Below are 21,170 nucleotides of genomic sequence, written 5' to 3' on the forward strand. Positions count from 1 at the left end.
GCCCCTCCCCTTGCCCACGCCCAACCCCACCCCGCGCCCCCCTTACCGCCTCCACCAGGCTGTCTGCCGAGCCCCTGCCCAGGGCTTCCCGGGGGCCGCAGGGCCGCAGGCGCAGGGGGGCAGCGGCGGCGCCCCCGGGATCCTGGTCCCCCACAAACCACCGGGAGAGGGGAGGAAGGCTCCCCCTGCCCCCTCCTCCTCCTCCCCCTGTCCCCCCCAGGGGCGGGGGGCTGCCTTCCACCAGCAGCAGGGGGGCGTAGAGGACGTGGCGGCGAGTGGGGGCCGAGGCCCAGGAGGAGCTGCCCCAGCGCCAGGTCTCAGAGCTGCCGTAGCCCTGGGGGGAGGGAGGCACAAAGTGACGTCAGCAGGAGGAGGGAGGGGCTGTGGGGGTCCCCTTGTGCCCCCCAACCCCCATCCCGGGGGTGTCACCTGGGGCCCTGAGGGGTTGTAGGTGCCTGGGATGGGTTCATCCTCGCAGCTCCCCTGGCGCCGCAGGCACTGGATGGTGAAGGAGGGCTTCCGGCCTGTGATTGGCTACTGAGTGACCACGCCCCTCAAAGCCAAGCCCCCCCCCTCTACGAGCTGTGCCCCACACCACCCCCACCCCCCAAATCCCCTTCCTCCCCACCCCCTGAAGTCCCTTTCTCTAACATTCCCCCTACCTTCCCCCCCAGACACCAGTCCTTGGTAACTCTCCCTCTAAACTCTGCTTTCTTAAGCCCCACCCCCAAAGGCCCCACCCCTTCTGTAAGCCCCGCCCCACAACACCCCCTCCCCAAAATTCTGTCTTTTCCCCCACCCCCTGAAGTCCCTTAACACCCAACCCCCCAACCCTCACCTCTTGGTAACACCTTCCTCTAAACCCCGCCCCCTTAAGCCACGGCCCCCTTAAGCCACGTCCCGTTAAGCCCCACCCCCTTAGGCTCCGCCCCTACCCGCAGGGGTGGGGGGCAGCAGACGCCTCCTCTTCAACTGCTGTCCCTCTCGGGCTCCTTCATGAACCCCAAAGTGCCTGGGGGGCAGTGTCAGGGACCCCCCTCTGGGCCCATGCCCAGCCCAGCGTGGGGCCTGGGGCGGGGGCAGGGTCCCCATCCGCCTATCAGAGCGAAGGGAGGAGGTTAGAGGGGGGCGGGACCAAGGCCAGCCACCAACCAGTGGGGTGAGCTCCTTCCTACCTGTCCCTGCCCCAGCGCCGCCGTGGGGCCACGCCCTCAAGCTCCTCCTCCAGGCTGTCCCCAGGCTCTGCCCCTGGCTCCTCCCCTTCCTCTGCAGGGGTGGGGCCAGCCCCACCCCCTCTGTAAGGGTGGGGTGGGGCTGGAGAGGGTGGAGCTTCTGGCTCCTCCCCCTCGGGGGGGCTGGGGGGAGGAGGGCTGGGGGCAGAGCCATAGAGGGTGTCGGGGGCCTATGGGGGAGAGAGAGGGAGAATTGGATGGGTGTGGCCCTAAAGGGAGAGGTTGCATGGGTGTGGTTACAGCTATGGCTGAGTGGGATTGGCTGTAAGGGAGTGGGTGGGTGTGGTCTGTGGGTGAGGTTGGGTGGGTGTGATCATGGGGGTGGTTGGCTGGGTATGGTCCTGGGTGTGGCCTCTGTGTGTGGTTGGCTGGGTGTGGTCTTGGATGGGATTGGCTGCTTGGGGTTGGCTGTGTGTGGCCTCTACTGGTGTGGTCCATGGATGTGGTTGACTGGGTGTGGTCATGGGTGTGGCATGTTTAGGTAGGTGTGGTGAGTGGGTGTGGTCACGCTCATGATTGGCTGGGTGTGGCCTTTATAGGTGTGGTCACAGAGCTACAGCCCTTCAAGACTGCAATTGGCCAGGGTGTGGCTGATGGGCGTGTCCCGGGGGGTGTGTGTCCTTACGGCATAGGTCAGCTGCTCCTCCTCTTCCTCCTCTTCCTCCTCCGGGGCCTCCCCATTGGTTCCTTCCTCCCCCTGCTGCCCTCCCAGGTCGCAGCTCAGAGCTCTTCGCATCTCAGGGCCCAGGGCCTGCAGCGTCTCCAACCCTGCCTAGGGCGGGGGTGGGAGAACCACCCCCAGAGGAGCACCACTTCTGGCCATGCCCTCTGGGGCCTGCCAGCCAATCAGAAGGCCCGGGGGGGAGGGAGGGAAGGGCGTGGCCCTTACCTGCAGGGCCCTCTCGTTGCTGGGCCCTGTCCCTTCGCCCCCTGCCCCCAGCATCCCTCGCTCCTTCCGCCGCCGGAACTTGCGGAAGTAGTCCTGGATCAGGAAGGTGGCGTAGAACTTCCCCACCGTCACCTCCTCCTCTGGGGGGGAGAGACAATAAGGTCAGGGGACACCCCCCCCCCAAATAATTGGGGGACCCCTCCCCACCCCCAGCCCTTGGATCACCTTCTGGGGGTGGGATGACCTCATCCAGCAGCTTGGGCTTGGTCCTTTTCCAGATCTTCTTGACCACCGCTCGCAGCTCCTTGTTGGCCACATCCAGGTTGCCTGAAGGGGTTTGGGGAGGGGCAAAGAGAAGTTTGGGGGGGACCAAGGGATGTGGGGGAGGAGGTGCAAGGATTCTGGGGGGCACCAAGGGATCTGGGGGGCAACTAACAGATTCTGGGGTACACCAAAGGACTTTGGGGGGAAGCAAGTGATTTGGGAGGGGGGAGCCAAGGCATTTCGGGGGGGGGCACCAAGGGATTCTGGGGGACACCAAAGGATTTTTTGGGGGGGGTCATCAAGGAATTCTGGGGAGAGCTAAAGGATTTTGGGGTGCACCAAAAGATTTGAAGGGGAAAGAAGGGATTTGGGGGGGCAGCAAGGGATTCTGGGGGTCACCAAGATAGTTTGGGGATTTGGGGGGGAAGTAAGGGATTTTGGGGGGCACTAAGGGATTTGAGGGGAAGCAATGGATTTTGGGGGGCACCAAGGGATTTGGGCAGAGCTAAGGGATTTTGGGGGGCACCAAGGGATTTTGGGGTGCACCAAGGGATTTGGGCAGAGCTAAGGGATTTTGGGAGGCACCAAGGGATTTAGGGAGATGATCAAGGGATTTTGGGGTGGGGGTTGTGTGGTGTGCAAGGAACTTTTGGGGTCAAAAAGGGATTTTGTGGGGGGAACCAAGGAATCTTGGGGGTCACCAAAGGGATTGTGGGAGGTGTCCAAGGACTTTTGGGGTGTCCTGATCCCCGCCCCCCCCAAAACCTTCAGTCTTGATCTTGAGGGAGGTGCGGACCAGGGCGAAGAGAGTGGCGTTGAAGGTGACTGTGCCATCTGAGTTCAGAGGCATGTTCATGGCCACCAGCCTCTGCCAGGGGAGGATGAGGAGGAGGATGAGGAGGGGGGGACTTGGGGGTGTGCCCCCCCCAGTAAAACCCCTAACCCCCAACCCCCTTCTTCCCCCTTTCAACCTTGCAGGCGACTCGGTGAGGGCAGAGCTTGCCGAAGCCCAGGGGGGGTTGGATGCGGCGCAGCAGAGTCACCACATCCAGGTGCTTGATGCGGCCCCTGGTGGTGACATCAGCGATTACGTCATCGGGGGGGGGGGGGGGGGGGGAGGGGAGGGGTCTTTGGGCCACCCCAAAGGTGGTGGTGGGGGGTCTCAGACCTTGCAGCTGGGTCGTACTCAGACCAGACCCTTTTGAACTCATCCAGGTGGTGAGGGCCCAGGATGGACCAATCCCGGGTCAGGTAGTCAAAGTTGTCCATGATGACAGCCACGAAGAGGTTGATGATCTAAGGTGGAGGAGGTGGAACCCCAAAATCCCTCTCAGCACCCCAAAACTCCCTCCTAGCTTCCCTCCCAATCCACCCCTAGCCCCTTGAAATCCCCCCAACCCCAGCGTTTCCTAGTTGCACCCCGACAAGGGTGCTCTGAGCCTCCCAGCGCCCTCAGACAGCAGCTTCAAAGGTCTTAGGGATGCCCCCACCCCCGAGCCCCCCAAATCCACCTCTAGCACCTCAAAATCCAATCCCAGCACCCCAAAAATCCCCCCCAGCCCCCCTCACCAGGAAGGCACAGAGCATGAAGAAGCTGATGAAGTAGGCGATGGCGAAGGAGCTGCCGCAGCTGAACTCCTCCCCAGGCTCTGCGTCCGACTCGGGGTCGCAGCGCTTGCCCGGCAGGCTGGCCAGCATGATCTCCTGCCAGGCCTCCCCCGTGGCACACCTGGGGGCACACACCGATCCCAGAGATCCCTCCAGATCCCTGTGGACACCTACAGCCCCTCTAGGGATCGCCTCGATCTTATAGAGACCCCTAAATCCACCACACCCCCCCCCCCAGGGATCTCTAAACCCCTGTAGGGACCCCCTGGGTCCTGTAGGGAACCTTTTAGCCCCTCCAGGAACTCCTAAAGCTCTAAGCACCCTTTAGGTCCTCTAAGGACCCCCAAAACCCCTCCAGGAGCCCCTCAGTGCTCTCTAGGGACCCCTAAATCCCTTCTGAGTTCCTCTAAACCCCTGTAGGGACCCCTACAGCCTCTCCAGGAACTTCCAAAGTCCCTCTAGATGCCTTCTAAAGCCCTTTTAGGGCCCCCCTAAGTCCCCCCTCTGAATCCCTTCTGTGGACCCCTAAAACCCCTCCAGCAAGCCCTAAATTCCCTTCAGGTTTCCCTAAACTCCTGTAGGGACCCCCCCTAAAGCTGCTCTAGGAACCCCTAGATCCTATGGGGATGCCTAAATCCTTTCCAGGGACCCCCTAAAGCCTATAGGGACCCCTAAATCCCCCCTAGGGACTCCCTGAAGCCTCTCTAGGAACCCCCAGAGCCCCTCTAGGGACCACTAAAACCCCTTCAGCAACCCCTAAATCCCCTCTAGGTTCCTCTAAACCCCTGTAGGGAATCACCTAAAGCCACCCTAGGACCCTTTAGATCCTATAGGGAACCCTAAATCCCCTCCAGGGACTCCCTGAAGCCTCTCTAGGGACCCCCTAGATCCTATAGGGACCCTTAAATCTCCTCCAGGGACCCCTAAATCCCATCTAGGTTCCCCTAAACCCCTGCAGGGACCCCCCTAAAGCCCACCTAGGACCCCCAAATCCCCATCTAGGTTCCCCTAAACCCCTGCAGGGACCCCCCTAAAGCCCACCTAGGACCCCCAAATGCCCTCTAGGGCCCCCCCAAACCTGAAGAGCAGCAGCACAGCTTGGGGGAAGGTCTGGAAGTTGTTGTTGCGATTGATCTGAGTCCCGTCCTGCAGAGCCACCTTGCCGAAGGTCTGGGGGAGGGGAGGGGAAGGGGACACCGTGGGGGTGACATCAGCACCCCGGGGGAGCCATCAGCACCCCAGAAGTGGCGTCACCGCAGCGGGGAGGGGCCTCACCTGCATGCCGATGACGGCGTAGATGAAGAAGATCATAGCGATGAGCAGGGCCACGTAGGGCAGGGCCTGCGGGGGGAGGCTGTCACTGCCACTGTCACCTCCTTCCCCCTGTCACCTCTCCCCACTGCCACCTCCCCTCCACTGCCACCTCCCTCCCACTGTCACCTCCTTCCCACTGCCACCTTCCCCCCACTGCCACCTCCCTCTGTGCACCCACATTGTCATCTCTCCCATGGTCACCTTTCCTATTGTCACCTCCCCACCACCTCCTTTGTCACCATATCACCCCCTCTGCCACCCCCTGACCTCTTTTGTCACCTCCTCCATTGTCAGCCCCTCTGCCACCCCCATTGTCCCCTCAGTGTCACCTGGAAGGACTTGACGAAGGTCCAGAGCAGGGTCCTGATGCCCTCCCCCTTGGACAGGAGCTTCACCAACCTCATGACCCGGAAGAGGCGGAAGAAGGTGATGGAGATCCTGGAGCTGTCCTCAGAGCTCTGCTGGGGACACCACCGAGGGGGTGAGGGACACCCCAGCAGCCACCACCCCACCCCCACCCCGCAGGAGACCCTTCCCTACCTCACCAACGTGGCCCCCGTTCTGGTGGGGGAGGGGTGGAGGTGGTAGAGATGGTCGGAGATGATGGAAGGTGTTGGAGGTGGATGACAAGTGGAGGAGGTGGAAGTGCAGGAGAGGTGGAGGTGGAGGAGAGGATGGAGGTGGAGGAGAGGATGGAGGTGGAGAAGAGGATGGAGGAAAAGATGGAGGTGTAGGAGAGGATGGAGGTGGAGAAGAGGATGGAGGAGAGGATGAAGAGGATGGAGGAAAGGATGGAGGTGGAGGAGAGGATGAAGAGGATGGAGGAGAGGATGCAGGTGGAGGAGAGGATGAGGATGGAGAAGAGGATGAAGAAGATGGAAGAGAGGATGGAGGTGGAGGAGAGGATGGAGGAGAGGATGGAGGTGGAGGAGAGGATGGAGGAGAGGATGGAGGTGGAAGAGAGGATGGAGGTGGAGGAGAGGATGGAGGTGGAGCAGAGGATGGAGGTGGAGCAGAGGATGGAGGTGCAGATGCCAAAGACAACGAAGATGACGGCGAAGGTGCCCAGAGCCGATGCCACAAGAGTGAAGCCAAAGGTGAGGAGGAAGGCAGGAGGTGGCTGGAGGCCAGGGTAGGGCTCGGCAGCGCCCCCTGCAGGACTCACATTGACCTCGGTGACTGCGATGTCCACCAGGCTGCCAACCACGATCAGGGCATCGAAGGTGTTCCAAGCGTCGCAGAAGTAGTGCTGCAAGGGGGCAGTGCCAGGCTGCAGGGGCTCCTGGGGGGCACCCAGCCCCCACACTGCCCTGCCCAAGGGGCCAGCACCGTGCCCAAGGGGCCACCATCCAGCCCAAGGTGCCACCAGTGCTTAGGAGGTGCCAACACCATGCCCAAGGTGCCACTATCATGATTCAGGTGCCACCACCATGCCTCAGGTGCCACCATCACCATACCCAAGGTGTCACCAACACCATGCCCAAGGTGCCACCATCACCATACCCAAGGTGTCACCACCACCATGCCCAAGGTACCACCACCACCATACCCAAGGTGTCACCACCACCATGCCCAAGGTGCCACCATCACCATACCCAAGATGTCACCAACACCGTGCCCAAGGTGCCACCATCACCATACTCAAGGTGTCACTACCACCATACCCAAGGTGCCACCACCACCATGCCTGAGATGCCACCACTGTGCCCAGGGTGCCACCACCCTGCCTCAGGTGCCACCACTGCTCATGAGCTGCCACCACCATGCCCAAGGTGCCAACCCTGTGCCCAAGGTGCTGCCACTATAGACAAGATGCCACCACCCTGCCCAATGTACCACCACCACCATGCCCAAGCTGCCCCCACCACTCCCAAAGGCCCAACCACCACCAGCACTGCCTTGCCCAAGCTGCCAACCCCCCAGGTGCCACCCACCCGTGGCTTGAAGGCGATGATCTTGAGCAGCATCTCGCCAGTGAAGAGCCCGGTGAAGACCATGTTGAGCAGGTCCATCACGTAGTTGAAGGGCTTGGACTGCTCATAGTGCTGGGGGCAGGGCAGGAGAGGACCTTCCAGTACCACCTGCAGGCTCCCATGGGGTCCCCAGGGGCCCCACATGTTCCCACAGTCCTCAGGTCCTCCAGATATCCCCAGGGCTCTCCAGGTGTCTTCATGGTCCTCAGGTGTCCCCAGGGATCTCTAGGTGTTCCCAGGTGTCCCTAGGTGTCCCAGGGTTCTCCAGGGGTCTTCAAGTGCCCCCAGGTGTCCTCGAGGTCCCCAGGTATCCTCAGGTGTCCCTAGGGTCTCCTCAAAGGGCCCCATGGTCCCCAGGTGTCCCCAGAATCCTCAGATATCCCTAGATGTCCTCAGGCGTCCCCAGATGTCCCCCAGCATCCCCAGGTCCCCCAGGTGTCCTCAACTGCCCCAGATGGTGTCCCCACCTGGACAGCCAGGGCGATGGTGTTGAGGAGGATGAGGATGAACATGAGGTACTCGAAGGCAGTGGAGTTGACCATGGCCCAGACCCGGTGCTGGGTTGGGTTCTTGGGGATGTAGCGGCGCAGGGGCTGAGCCTTCAGGGCGTACTCCACACACTGCCGCTGCGAGACACCAGGGGGCAGCAAAGTCAGGGCCACCAGTGGCCACTGCTGGGCACCACTGGCCACCATTGGCCACTGCCAGCCACCACTGGCCACTAGGAGCCATCAGGGGTCACGACCTGACCCTACTGGTTACCAGAGGTCACCACTGGCCACTACCAGCCACCACTGGTCACCATCAGCCACCACTGGCCACCAGCAGTCACCATTGGTCACTGCTGGCCACCATTGGTGACCATTGGCCACCATCAGGCAGGAGGTGGCACCACCACCATACCTAAGGTGCCACCTCCACCACCCCGGGGGCTGCTGGCGCCCTCTGGCACTCCCTGGTAGCCACCTTGCTAGCTGCTGCTCCCTGCTTGCTGTGCTGCCCCCTGCTGTCTGCTGCCCTTTGTTGCCCCCCAGTGGTGACCCTGCTGTCCAGTGCCCCCTGACATCCCTCCATGGCTACTCTTCTAGCTGCTGCTTCCCCTGCTAGCCAGTGCCCTTTGGCAGCCCCCAGCGGCCACCCTCCTAACCAGGGACCCCTGCTGGCCGGATTCGCCCTGCTGTCCGATGCCCTTTGGCTCCCTCTGGTGGCCGCCCCGCTAGCTGCTGCCTGCCCTGCTCGCCGGCACCCTCTGTCGCCCCCCAGTGGCAGCCCTGTGGAGCTGCGAGCACCTGGTTCTTGTCGAGCTCGCAGTTGCGGTACTCGCTCTCGCCCTGGGCACGGAAGGTGATGATGACGAAGCCGACGAAGATGTTCATCATGAAGAAGGCGATGACGATGATGTAGACGATGAAGAAGATGGAGATCTCCACCCGGTAGTTGTAGATGGGGCCCTGGTCCTCCGCGTTGGCGTCGATGGCTTTGTACAGCAGCCTGGCACGGGGCGGGGGGACAGGAGACGCAGAGGAGGGTCAGGTGGGGTGAGGGTGGAGGGATGGTGAGGGGCAGGAGGACAGCAAGGGGTGGGGACAGCAGGGCAGGACAGGAGGACAGCAAGGGGTGGGGACAGCAGGGCAGGGCAGGAGGACAGCAAGGGGTGGGGACAGCAGGACAGGACAGGAGGACAGCAAGGGATGGGGACAGGACAACAGGTGAGGACATTGGGGACATCAGGACAGAAGGACACTAAGGGGTGGGGACACTGGGAACAGCAGGACACCAAGGACTCAAGGACACCAAGGGATGGGGATGTTGGGGACAGCAAAGGATGGGGACAAAAGGACACTGGGGACAGGAGGACACCAAGGAATGGGGACAGTGGGGACAGCAGGACGCTGAGGGGTGGGGACAGAAAGGCATTGGGCACAGCAGGACAGCAAGGAGTGGGGACAAGACAGGACAGCAGGGGATGGGGACAGAAGGACACACTCAAGGACAAGAAGGGAAGGGACACTGGGGACACGAGGACAGGAAGGGGTGGGGACACTGGGAACAGGGGGGCATAGGGACAGCAGGACATGGGAGGGGACACCCTGGGAACACCAGGGGCACATGGGGGACACCAGGACGGAGGGACACCAAGACATGGGAGGGGACACCAAAGGACATGTTGGGGACACCAAGGGCACACTGGGGACACCAGGATAGAGGGACACCTATCCTGGTGGGAGGGGACAGCAGGGACCTGGGGGGACACCAGAGGGCCACATCCCCCTGGCCCTGTGGGAAGCACCCCAGGAAGGGCAGGGCCCAGGAGGGAACTGCTGGGGCGGGGGGGCAGCACGGCTGGGCCTGGCTGCCCCCAGAGGGTCCCGAGGGGGTCTCCAAGGTGTCCCCAAGTGTCCCCAGCTCACGCAGGCCACCCCTCGAAGGTGGAGACGGTGAAGAGAGCCATCATCCCTGCCAGCACGTTGTCGAAGTTGAAGTCGCTGTTGTGCCACAGCCGCTCCCGCACCGAGGGGTGCGACACATCCCCGTCCTTGTACACCAGGAAGGTGCCCCTGGCGGGAGGGGACAGGGCCACCGAGGGGGTGACAAAGCGGCCAGGGGGTGACAGTGCCAGCAGGGGACTGGGGAAGCCAGCAGGGGGGTGAGGAAGGCACCAGGGGTGGGTTTTGGGCTTCTCTGCCTGGAGTGGGGCTCTGGGAGCTGGCCCCAGTGGGGTTCTAAGACCCCCTAGGGTGAGGGGACAGTGCTAGCAGGGGGGGAACGATGTCACCAAAGGTGTGACAAAGTGGCCAGGGGGGTGTCAGTGCCAGCAGGGAGGTGAGGAAGGCACCAAATGTGGCTTTGAGCTTCTCTCCTTGGGGTGGGACTCTGGGAGCTGGCCCCAGGGGGGTTGTAACGCCCTCTAGGGTGAGGGGACAGAAGGGGACAAAGCCACCAAGGGGGGTGACAAAGCCACCAAGCAGGGGTGAGAAGGCCACCAGGGGGGTAACAAAAGGGCCAGGGGCAAGAGATGTCCCCAGGGGCTTCTAAACCAGGAAGGTTCCCCTGGGGGAAGGGACAAAGGAGGTGACAACAACCGCGGGGGGCGAGGGGGGCGGGGTGTGACAATGCCACCACCTACTTGCACTCCCCGGGGGTGTGCTTGGCCTCATCGGTGCAGCTGTAGAACTTCCCCTGGAGGGGGAGACAAGGAGGAAGGGACACCGGAGTTGGGGGGCAGGAGGGAAGGGTGGGGGACGTCCCGGCGGGGGGGGTGGGGGTTGGGGACATTGGGGGACATTCAGGGGGGGTTGGGGACCTCACCTTGAAGAGCTGGACCCCGATGCAGGCAAACATGAACTGCAGCAGGGTGGTGACGATCATGATGTTGCCGATGGTGCGGATGGCCACGAAGACACACTGTACCACGTGCTGGGGGGACACAGGGGGCACTTGGGGACACTTGGGGACACCAAGGGACTCGGCCATGGGGACATCAGGGAGGCCCAGAGGGGTTTAGGAGGATGAGGGAGAAGAGGGAGGGAGAGGATGGACAGGTGGTGGACAGTGTGTTGGGAGGACACAGGTGGCATTTGGAGACACAGAGGTGGCACTTGGGCACACCTAGGGACACATGGTGGCACTGGGCAACACTTGATGGCACTTGAGGACACTCAGGAGCCTGGCCATGGGGACACCAGGGAGGTGCAGAGGGGTTAGGAGGATGAGGGAGAGAGAGAAGAGGTGGAGAGAGGATGGACACAGGTGGCACTTGGGGACTCCAAGGGACGTGGGTATGGGGACAGCAGGGAGGCCCAGAGGGGTTACAAGGACGAGGGACAGGGTGGAGGGGAGTTGGATGATGTGCTGGGGGACACAGGTGGCACTTGGGGACACCTAGGGCCACTTGGGGACCCCCAGGAACCCAGGCAAGAGGACAACAGGGACACCCAGACACTGAGGATAAGGACAGATGGCACCTGGGGACACACAGGTGGCACTGGGGGGGACACAGGTGGCACTCAGGTGGCACTGGGTGGCCCTTGGGGACACAGAAGTCCCACTGGGGGACATTTGGGGGTACCCAGACAAGGCCCTGCCGGTGCCACTGCTGTCACCTGTCCCCCCTCAGTGCCTCCCAGTATCCCCCCACCCCCTTCCCAGTGCTCCCAGTATGGCACCTTGAGGCCCTTGGCTCTGTTGATAGCTCTCAGAGGCCTCAGCACTCTCAGGACCCTCAGGATCTTCACCACGGAGATGGCACTGGAGCTGCACACCAGCACCACCAGCAGGGCTCTCAGAGCTTCCCAGTGCCCTCCAAGGCAACCCCAGAGCCCCCAGCATCCCTCCCAGGGCCCCCCAGACCCTCAGAGTCCCTTCCAGAGCCCCCAGCATCCCTCACAGACCCCCAGAGTCCCTCCCAGTGCCTCCAACATCCCTCCCAGGGCCCCCCAGACCCCCACAGTCCCTCCCAGTGCCCCCAACATCCCTCCCAGGGCCCCCCAGACCCCCAGAGTCCCTCCCAGAGCCCCCAGCATCCCTCCCAGGGCCTCCCAGACCCCCAGAGTCCCTCCCAGTGCCCCCAGCATCCCTCCCAGGGCCTCCCAGTCCCCCAGAGTCCCTGCCAGTGCCCCCAACATCCCTCCCAGTGCCCCCAGAGTCTCTCCCAGTCCTTCCCAGTGCCCCATACATCTCTCCCAGAGTCCCTCCCAGTGGCTCCCCCAGTGCTCACTGGATGCCAAAGGAGATGAGGGAGACGCTGACCACCAGCAGGTCCAAGAGGTTGAACCAGTTCCTGCAGAAGGATCCTTTGTGCAGGAAGGCTCCGAAGGCGGTCATCTGGGGGGGGGGGGCAGCACCATTCTGCTCAGGGGGGACCCCAAAAACCTCAACCCTGCCCCAACACCACCCCGTGGGGACCCCCTAAAATCCTGGGACCTCCCCCTTGGGGACTCCCATTAGAACTCCACTGAGAGGGGGGGACACCTTAAATTAACACACACCCCCCCAAACCGCCCCTGGGAACCCCCTAAGACCCCTGGGACCCAATCCCCCCCCCCCCCCCCGAGGACCCCCTAAAATCCTGGGACCGCCCCCAAAGACCCATCCCCAAAGACCCATCCCCAAACCCCCTCATGGGGACCCCCTGAGAACCCCCCCCAAAACCCCAGGTACCCCCCCCACCCCTACAGTGACCCCCCCCCTTGGGGGACCCTCTAAGAAACCCCATATGGGGGGGAACCCCAAAATCCTCCCCTTCCCCCCCACCTCCCCCTGAGGACTCCCTAAGACCTCTCTAAAATCCTGGGGATGTACCCTCAATAATGGGAACCCCCCCCCAAGCCCTGACCCCCCCCCCTAAATCTTGGGTACCACCCCCAAACTCTTTAGGACCCCTTAAAAACCTAGAGAACCCCCCAAGACTCTAAGACACCCCCCAAAAATATCATAGGGATCCCCCCCAAATATTTGGGACCCCCAAAAATGAAGACCCCCCCCAAAATCTTAGGGATCCCTCCAAATCTTAGCCCCACCCCCAAATCCCTGCCCACCCCCCACCCCCAAATTAACCCCTTGGGGACCCCTTACCAACCCTCCTCAAGTCTTGCAGACCCCCCCCCAAAAATTGGGGATTACCCAACCCCCCTCCCCTCTTAACTTGGACCCCTAAATACTCCCCAGGACCCCCCCAAAACCCATAAAGGACCCCCCAGACAAAATTTGGGGGGAACCCTCGGGGGGGGGCACCTTGAGCAGGATCTCCACAGTGAAGATGGAGGTGAAGGCATAGTCAAAGTACCCCAAAATCTAGGGGGGGAGGCAACAATTGGGGTGACTCTGACCCTCCCCTGCAATTCCCAGACCCCTCCTGACCGCCCCCAAGCCCCCCCCAACCCCCCTCCATTTCCACCCTTTCCCCTTCCCCCCAGCAGCTCCAAGGCTGTCCCAAGCCCCCTCCCAGCTCATCCCAGTAGCTCCCAGTATCCCACAATGCTGGGGGGGGGGGGGGAGGGGGCAGACCTGACCCCCTCAAACCCCCCCAAACCCAACTCCCATTTCCACCCTTTCCCCCCAGCAGCTCCAAGGCTGTCCCAAGCCCCCTCCCAGCTCATCCCAGTAGCTCTCAGTTTCCCCACGTGGTTTCTGGGGGAGTGGGCCCGGACTGGGTCCTCTGCTGCCAGGGAGACACTGCTGAGGATGATGAAGACCAGGATGAGGTTGGTGAAGATGTGGTGGTGGATCAGGGCGTGGCAGCGCACCCGCAGCCTGCAACCAGTTGAAACCCTTGCTCCCAGTCCCTCCCAGTGGCTCCCAGTTAATGCACACAGACCACCCCCCACCACTACCTCTCCCCCCTCCACCAGGCCACCTCCTGAAGTATTCTCGTCCCAGCTGGTCCCAGTGCTCCACTCCCAGTGCTCCCAGTCCTCCCAGTTCCAGTCCCAGTGCTCCCAGTGCCCCCCAGTCCCACTCCTCCCAGTTCCCCCATCCCAACCCCTTCCTCCAGCCCCTCCCAGCAGCTCCCAGTTGCTCCTAGCCCCTCCCAGTCACTACTCCAGCCTCTCCCAGTACCACCCCCCTATTCCCTCCCCGTCGCTCCCAGTTCCCATCCCAGTCCCTCCTCCAACCTCTCCCAGCCCTTCCCAGTACCTCCTCCAGCCCCTCCCAAGCCCCTCCCAGTCACTCCCAGTCCCTCCCAGTGCCCCCCCAGTCCCACTCCTCCCGGTTCCCTGTGGTGGATTGAAGTTTCCCCCTCCCAAATCCCTCCCTCCAGCCCCTCCCAGTGGCTCACGGGTTGGTGCTGGACAGCAGGAAGAAGGAGCTGCCCTCCGGGATCGGAGCCACCTTGGGCTTGGGAGGCTCCTCCAGCGCCTCCAGCCGGGACCCCCCCAGGCTGCCTGCATCCCCTCCGGCCTCCTCTCCGCCTGGAGGGGTTCCCAGTTAGCCCACTTCCCTCCCAGTGCCACCCAGTTAGCCCAGTGCCCATCCAGTGCCCTCCCAGTTAGTCCAGTGCCCACCCAGTATCCCCCAGTTAGCCCAATGCCCTCCCAGTATCCTCCCTGTGCCTCCCAGTAACTCCAAAACCTCCTTGTTCCCCCCCTCCACCACCCCCTTACACCCCTCTCAGTCCCCTCATATCCCCTCCCAGTGCCTCCCAGTCCCCCTCCCAGTGCCTCCCAGTCCCCCTCCCAGTGCCTCCCAGTCCTCTCCTAGTCCCTTCCAGTTCCCTTTCAGTCCCCCCATATCTCATTGCAGTTCCCTTCCAGTCCCCCCCATATCCCATCCTAGTCCTTCCCAGTCCCCTCCCAGTGCCTCCCAGTCCTCTCCTAGTTCCTCCCAGTCCCTTTCCAGTCCCCCCCTCCTCACCTTCCTCACTCCCTTCCTCTTCTTCCTCCTCTTCCTCTTCCTCTCCTTCTCCTTCAACCTGGGAGGAGACCACACCAAAACCCGGGGGGGGCAGATCATTGCTGCCCCTTTTTTAGGGTGTGTGTGTCCCCCTTCCCCCATTTTCTGGGGAGCCCCTCCATTTCTGGGGGCTTCTGGGGGTGCCTGGTGGGAGGGTGAACTTTGGGGGGAGGGGTCAGGGGGGCTCCCCCCCTACCCACCTTGATGCTGACCTCCTGGCTGCCACTTTCAGCCTCCCCACCCTTGTCCCTGGGGGAGTTCATGTGAGGAAGGGGTTAAAAAAAATGGGGGGGGGGGGGGAAGAGGGGGGAAGTGAGGGTTTGGGAGGGGTCCCCAAAGTTGAGGGGGTTCCCCCAAATTGAGGGGAACCTCTCTAGGACCCAAGACCCCTGCCCAGGAAAGCTCACTTCTTGTCGCCGCCCCCCCCCCGAGTTGATGTTGTCGCCGTCGGCCAAGTTGTCCACAGCGATGGCCAGGAAGACATTGAGGAGGATGTCTGGGGTGGAAAGGTTAACCAGTGGCTCCCAGTAGCTCCCAGTTGCCTCCCAGTACTCTCCCAATTGCCTCCCAGTCAGCCCAGTAGCCTCCCACCAGTTCCCCTCCCAGTCAGCCCAGTAGCCTCTCAGTCCCCTCTCAGTCAGCCCAGTAGCCTCCCACCAGTCCCCTCCCAGTCAGCCCAGTAGCCTTCCAGTTCCCTCCCAGTCAGCCCAGTAGCCCTCCCAGTCCCCTCCCAGTCAGCCCAGTAGCCTCCCACCAGTTCCCTCCCAGTCAGCCCAGTAGCCTTCCAGTCCCCTCCCAGTCAGCCCAGTAGCCTTCCAGTCCCCCTCTCAGTCAGTCCAGTAGCCTCCCAGTCCCCTCCCAGTCAGCCCAGTAGCCTCCCACCAGTTCCCTCCCAGTCAGCCCAGTAGCCTCCCAGTCAGCCCAGTAGCCTCCCAGTCCCTCCCAGTCAGCCCAGTAGCCTCCCACCAGTTCCCTCCCAGTCAGCCCAGTAGCCTCCCAGTTCCCCTCTGGTTGGCTTTCCTCCTGCTCCCAGTCCCTCTCTACTTCTCATTCCCAACCTTGCTCCCATACCAGTTCTACAACCCATTCCCAGTTGCTCCCAGTCCCTTCCCAGTTGCTCCCAGTCCCCTCCCAGTTGCCCCCAGTGCTCACAGTTGCCACAGATGAAGAGGATGATGAAGTAGACACAGACCAGCATGCCAGGGAACACAGGGCCCCCGTAGGCCATGATCCCATCGTACATCACCGCGTTCCAGTCCTCCCCAGTAAGGATCTAGGGGCAAACTGGGATCAGCCCAGGCCTCCCAGTACACCCTCCCAGTCTTCCCAGTACATCCTCCCAGTCTTCCCAGTACATCCTCCCAGTACACCCTCCCAGTGCTCCCAGTTCACCCTCCCAGTGCTCCCAGTATATCCTCCCCGACCTTCTGAGCTCCTCCCATGACCTCTTGAGTTCCTCCCATTACCTCCTGAGCTCCCCCCATGAATTCTGGGGTCCCCCCACGACCTTCTGAGCTCCCCCCCATGAACTTTGGGGTCCCCCAGGCCCTGTGGGGGTCCCAGGAGGGGGGGTACCTGGAAGACGGTGAGCAGGGCCTGGGGGAAGGTGTCGAAGGTGCTGCGCTTGGTCTGGGTCTCGTCGAAGCTGAAGCGGCCCCCAAAGAGCTGCATCCCCAGCAGGGCGAAGATGATGATGAAGAGGAAGAGCAGCAGCAGCAGGGAGGCAATGGACTTCATGGAGTTCAGCAGCGACCCCACCAGGTTGCTCAGGGAGGCCCAGTGCCTGCGGGGGGGAGTTGGAACTGGGAGTACTGGGAGCACTGGGACGGAGGAGATGCCCACGCTGGGGGGGGGTGTGGTGTGGTTGTGGTGGCACTGGTGGCATTGGTAGCACTGGTGGCATTGGTGGCCCTGGTAGCATTGGTGGCATTGGTGGCCTTGGAAGCACTGGTGGCATTGGTAGCCTTGGTGGCCTAGGTGCCCCTGGTGACCCAGTTGGCCCAGGTGCCCTTGGTGATCCTGTTTGCCCTAGTGCCCCTGGTGGCCCTGATGCCCCTGATGAACCTACTTGGCCCTGATGCCCTTGGTGGCCCCGATGCCCTCAGTGCCCCAGCTTGCCCTGGTCCCCCTGTGCCCTCACCTGGTGCCCTGTCAGCCTCTCCCCAGCCCTGACGCAGCACAGGGAGGCACCCAGGGGGCTGCCCAGCCTCAGGAGTGCCCTTCCTGTGCCCCTTGGCACCCTCCCTGATCCCCCTGGCACCCTCCCTGTGCCCCTTGGCACCCTCCCCGTGCCCCTTGGCACCCTCCCTATGTCCCCTGGTGCCCTCACCTGGTGACCTTGAAGACCCTGAGCAGCCTGACACAGCGCAGGACGGAGATGCCCAGGGGCTCCATGGCTCCGCGCTCCACCAGGGCGGTCTCCAGCACCCCCCCGCACACCACGAAGCAGTCGAAGCGGTTGAAGAAGCTGGAGAAGTACCGCGAGGGCCCCAGGGCATAAAGCTTCAGCAGCATCTCGGCGGCGAACAGCGACAGCAGAGCCTTGTTGGCGTAGGCTGAGGGGGGCGCCAGAGAGCCGCAGGAGCTCTTAGCAGCCCCGCAGGAGCAGCCCAGCTGCCCCCGGCTGGCTTTGAGCCTACTCCCAGTCTCCCTCTGCTCTCTGCTTCTCATTCCCACCTTGGCCCCCACATCAGTTTCCCACCTCCTCCATTCCCAACTCCTCCCAGGAGCTCCCAGTTAGCCCCAGTAGCCTCCCAGTAGCTTCCAGCCGCTCCCAGTAGCCTCCCAGTCCCTTTCCCCTCTCTCTTTCCCATCCTCAACTGCAGCATCTCCCACTGCAGCTCTTCAGGACTCCACTCCCTGTACCTCCCAGTTGCTCCCAGTGCCTCCCAGTTGCTCCCAGTCCCTCCCAGTTGTTTCCAGTCGCTCCCAGTGCCTCACCCTGGGTCTGTGTGAGCCACGGGGGCTGCCCGTGGTGCTCGGAGGCTATGGTCAGGGTGTTGAGGAAGACCAAGAGCAGCACAGCCCAATAGAACCAAACCGACTTCACCGCCGCCCGGCAGCGCCTCCGCCACAGGCGGGACAGGCGCCGGCAGCGCCGCCTGGTGGACAGCGCCGGGAACAGCGCCGCGTTAGCACGGGAGGGATTTGGGGGTGCAGGGAGGGAAATTTGGGGGAACAGAGAGCAAATATTGGGGGAGAAGGAGGAAATTTGGGGATGTAGGGGGGAATTTGGGGGGAAAAGGAGGACGTTTGGGGATGCAGAGAGGAAAAATTGGGGTGCAAGGGGGAAATTGGGGGTTAGAAAGGGAGATTTGGGGGTACAGAGAGCAAAAATTGAGGGTAAAAGGGAAAATTTGAGGGTAAAAGGAGGAAATTTAGGGGTGCAGCAAGAAAAATTGAGGTTAGAAGGGGAGGTTTGGGGGTGCAGAGGGGAAAGTGGGGGTACAGAGAGCAAAAATCGGGGTGCAAGGGGGGGTTGGGGGGTGCAGGGGGAAAGTTGGGGGTCAGGAGGGAAATTCAGGGTTAGAAGGGGGAAATTAGGGGGTCTGGAGAGCAAAAATGGGGGTGCAAGGGGGGAATTTGGGGTGCAGGGGGGGAATTGGGGGTGGAGGGGGGGAAATTTGGGGGTGCAAGGGGAAGTTTGGGGGTTAGAAGGGAGAATTTGGGGGATCAAGAGGCAAAAAATTGGGGGTGAAAGGAGGGAATTTGGGGTAGAAGAGAAAAATCTGGGGGGGAAAAGGGGGGAAATTGGGGGTGCAGCGAGCAAAAATCGGGGTGCAAGGGGGGATTTGGGGGGAGGAAGGGGGAATTTGGGGGTGCAGGGGGAGAGATTTGGGGTCTCCCCCCCACCTTGTTGCCACCACTCACCAGAACTTGGTGTTGGTGATTTTGGCCCTGTGGGGGAGAGGAAAACAACTCAAAGTTACCCTGAAATGTGGGGGGTGGGGTCCCAGGGTGAGTTTTGGGGTCTGGGAGGGGGTCTTGGGGACAGTTTGGGGGTCCTGAGGGGGGATCCCAGGGTCAGTTTGGGGGTCTCAGTGGTTTGGTGGGGGTGGGGTGTCCCAGGGGTTATGGGTGGGGTCCCCAGGTTAGTTTTGGGGTCCTGGGAGGGGAGTCCCATTGCCTGTGGGGGGGGTCCCAGCATCTCTTTGAGGTCTGGGGGGGTCCCAGGGTTAATTTTGGGGTCAGAGGGGGTCTCAGGGTCTCAGTTTTGGGGGCACACTGACTATGGGGAGGTGCTGGGGGGGTCCCAGGGGTCAGTTTGGGGGTCCTGGATGGGTCGTGGTGGCTATGTGGAGGTCCCAGTGACACGGAGGGGGGTGTCTCAGGGACCCTGGCGGGGGGGGGTCCCAGGGGCTTGGGGGGGTCTCAGTGACTCTAGGGGCATGCTAGGGATGGGGGGGGGGGGGGGGTCCCAGGGATGTGGGGGGGGGGTGTCTCAGTGGCTCTGAGGGGGGGGTCCCAGGAATGTGGGGGAGTCCCAGTGGCTCTGGGGGGGGGGGCCTGGGGGCTTGGGGAGGGTCCCAGGGGTCCCTCACAGGCACTGCTGGCAGGCGCTGGGCTGCTGCTCCTCCTCCCCTGCAGCCTCTGTGTTCACTGAGGTCGTTTCACTGCCAGGCAAACTGGCTGGGGTGGGGGGCAGCGTTTAGGGGTTGCAGGGGGGGGATTTAAGGGTGCAGGGGGCAGGATTTGGGGGGGCAGGAGGCAAGATTTGGGGGCAAGGGCAAGGGTTTGGGACACAGGGAGCAAGGTTAAAGCTCTTCAGCATCATCCCTGTGCTACTAATGGGGGGGGGGGGGTGTCTCCTCCATCCCCAACTCCCCCTAAATCCACCTAAGTCACCCCAAAACCCACTTAAGCCCCCCAAACCCCACCAAGGTCACCCCCAAAATCCTTCCCCTCCCAGCCCTGAGCTCACCAGGCTGAACCCAACTCCCCAGACTGGTCCCTGAGCATCATGCCTGTGCCACTAATGGGGGGGGTTTGGGGTCTCTTCCATCCCCAACTCCCCTAAAATCCACCTAAATCACCTCAAAATCCACCAGAATCACCCCAAAATCCACCTATGTCACCCCAAATCTCCCCAAAATCCAACAGAGTCACCCCAGAATCTTCCCCTCCCAGTCCTGAGCTCATTCAGCTGAGCCACACTCCCCAGACTGGTCCCCAAGCATCATCCCTGTGCCACTACTGGGGGGTTTTGGGGCCTACTCCATCCCCAACCCCCTTAAAGTCCACCTAAATCACTCCCAAATTCACCTAGGTCACCCCAAAACCCACCAAGGTCACCCCAAAATCCTCCCCTCCCAGCTCTGAGCTCACCAGGCTGAACCGAGCTCCCCAGGCTGGTCCCCCAGCCTCATCCCTGTGCCACTACTGGGGGGTTTTGGGGTCTCCTGCATCTCCAACCCCCCTAAAATCCACCTAAACCACCCCCAAATCCACCTAGGTCACCCCAAAACCCACCAAGGTCACCCCAAAATCCTCCCCTCCCAGCTCTGAGCTCACCAGGCTGGTCCCCGAGCCTCATCCCTGTGCCACTAGTGGGGGGTTTTGGGGTCACCTCCACCTCCAACCCCCCTAAAATCCACCTAAATCACCCCCAAATCCACCTAGGTCACCCCAAAGCCCCTCCAGGGCCCCCCCAAAGCCCTCACCATGGGTGTCAGTGGAGTGGCTGGCGTGGCGCAGCCACTTGAGCCTTGGCTTCCTCTTCCCCATCAGGTCCTCGGCTGTCAAACCTTCAGGGAGGGGTGCCCCAAAACACTGGGGTGAGGGGAGAAGGCTTAAGGGGCTCAGGGGGAAGGGGAGGGGTGGGGGGGGGTTTAAAGCAAAGACCCTCACGGTGCTTCTCGTGCTCCCCCATCCTCATCCTCCCCCTCCAGGTCCTCAGCCTGGGTGATCCAATCCATGTAGCCCCTCAGGTCCTCCTCCAGCTGCTGCTTCTCCCTCAGCTTCTGGAAGTCTCCTCTGGCTTTGGCTTTTTCCCTCTCCTTGGAGAACTCTCTGGGGGGAGGGTTAAAGAGTCGGGGGGGGGAATCCCACCTGGAACATGCTAAGGGGAAAATGGGGAGGGGGCTTGGGGGGGGGGGTGGTCCTCACCCACTCAGCACCCCCCAGCACCAGGTTGAGGACGAAGAAGGAGCCAAAGATGACCAAGCTGACGAAGTAGAGCCAGGGCAGCTCGTGGCCCATGGCATCCTGCATCTGGAAAGAGGGAGTTGGGGGTCACCTGGGAGGGGTTGGGGGTCACCTGGGGGGGTTTGGAGGGGATTTGTGGGAGGTCAGAGGGGATTTGAGGGAGTTTGAAGGGGATTTGGGGGGGGTTTTGGAGGGGATTTTGGGGGCACTGAGGGGGATTTAGGGGTGACTTGGGAGGGTTGGGGGTGACTTGGGGGGTTTGGAGGGGATGTGGGGAGCCTGGAGGGGATTTGGAGGTGCCTTGGGGGAGTTAGGGGGTCATTTGGAAGAGTTTGGTGGGGGGGTTGGGGTGAT

At 62.3% G+C, this 21,170-nt stretch overlaps 1 protein-coding gene across 1 annotated transcript in view; it reads right to left on the bottom strand.

Annotated features, from left to right (window-relative positions):
• Nucleotides 1–20,882, bottom strand: part of LOC137461335 (voltage-dependent L-type calcium channel subunit alpha-1F-like) — a gene marked incomplete at its 5' end in the record, with an annotated part of 21,989 nt that extends 1,107 nt beyond the window's left edge. The window contains 40 exon segments of the mRNA XM_068171104.1: nucleotides 47–334; nucleotides 430–524; nucleotides 936–1,096; nucleotides 1,176–1,402; nucleotides 1,858–2,004; nucleotides 2,122–2,261; nucleotides 2,347–2,448; nucleotides 3,151–3,253; nucleotides 3,357–3,453; nucleotides 3,554–3,681; nucleotides 3,955–4,114; nucleotides 5,072–5,163; nucleotides 5,269–5,334; nucleotides 5,637–5,765; nucleotides 6,473–6,556; nucleotides 7,242–7,352; nucleotides 7,748–7,906; nucleotides 8,570–8,771; nucleotides 9,692–9,838; nucleotides 10,408–10,460; nucleotides 10,590–10,697; nucleotides 11,447–11,534; nucleotides 11,998–12,104; nucleotides 13,014–13,073; nucleotides 13,403–13,532; nucleotides 14,059–14,191; nucleotides 14,634–14,691; nucleotides 14,873–14,914; nucleotides 15,080–15,168; nucleotides 15,825–15,945; nucleotides 16,248–16,455; nucleotides 17,002–17,227; nucleotides 17,613–17,773; nucleotides 18,543–18,569; nucleotides 19,214–19,301; nucleotides 20,333–20,416; nucleotides 20,520–20,535; nucleotides 20,537–20,681; nucleotides 20,778–20,791; nucleotides 20,793–20,882. Coding sequence (XP_068027205.1) covers nucleotides 47–334; nucleotides 430–524; nucleotides 936–1,096; nucleotides 1,176–1,402; nucleotides 1,858–2,004; nucleotides 2,122–2,261; nucleotides 2,347–2,448; nucleotides 3,151–3,253; nucleotides 3,357–3,453; nucleotides 3,554–3,681; nucleotides 3,955–4,114; nucleotides 5,072–5,163; nucleotides 5,269–5,334; nucleotides 5,637–5,765; nucleotides 6,473–6,556; nucleotides 7,242–7,352; nucleotides 7,748–7,906; nucleotides 8,570–8,771; nucleotides 9,692–9,838; nucleotides 10,408–10,460; nucleotides 10,590–10,697; nucleotides 11,447–11,534; nucleotides 11,998–12,104; nucleotides 13,014–13,073; nucleotides 13,403–13,532; nucleotides 14,059–14,191; nucleotides 14,634–14,691; nucleotides 14,873–14,914; nucleotides 15,080–15,168; nucleotides 15,825–15,945; nucleotides 16,248–16,455; nucleotides 17,002–17,227; nucleotides 17,613–17,773; nucleotides 18,543–18,569; nucleotides 19,214–19,301; nucleotides 20,333–20,416; nucleotides 20,520–20,535; nucleotides 20,537–20,681; nucleotides 20,778–20,791; nucleotides 20,793–20,882 — 4,686 coding nt within the window.
• Nucleotides 20,883–21,170: the final 288 nt, after the last annotated feature.

Source organism: Melanerpes formicivorus, unplaced genomic scaffold (genome assembly GCF_026170545.1).
Source record: "Melanerpes formicivorus ecotype bairdi unplaced genomic scaffold, bMelFor1.0.p_v2 SCAF_1824, whole genome shotgun sequence".
In the NCBI taxonomy this organism is placed as follows: domain Eukaryota; kingdom Metazoa; phylum Chordata; class Aves; order Piciformes; family Picidae; genus Melanerpes; species Melanerpes formicivorus.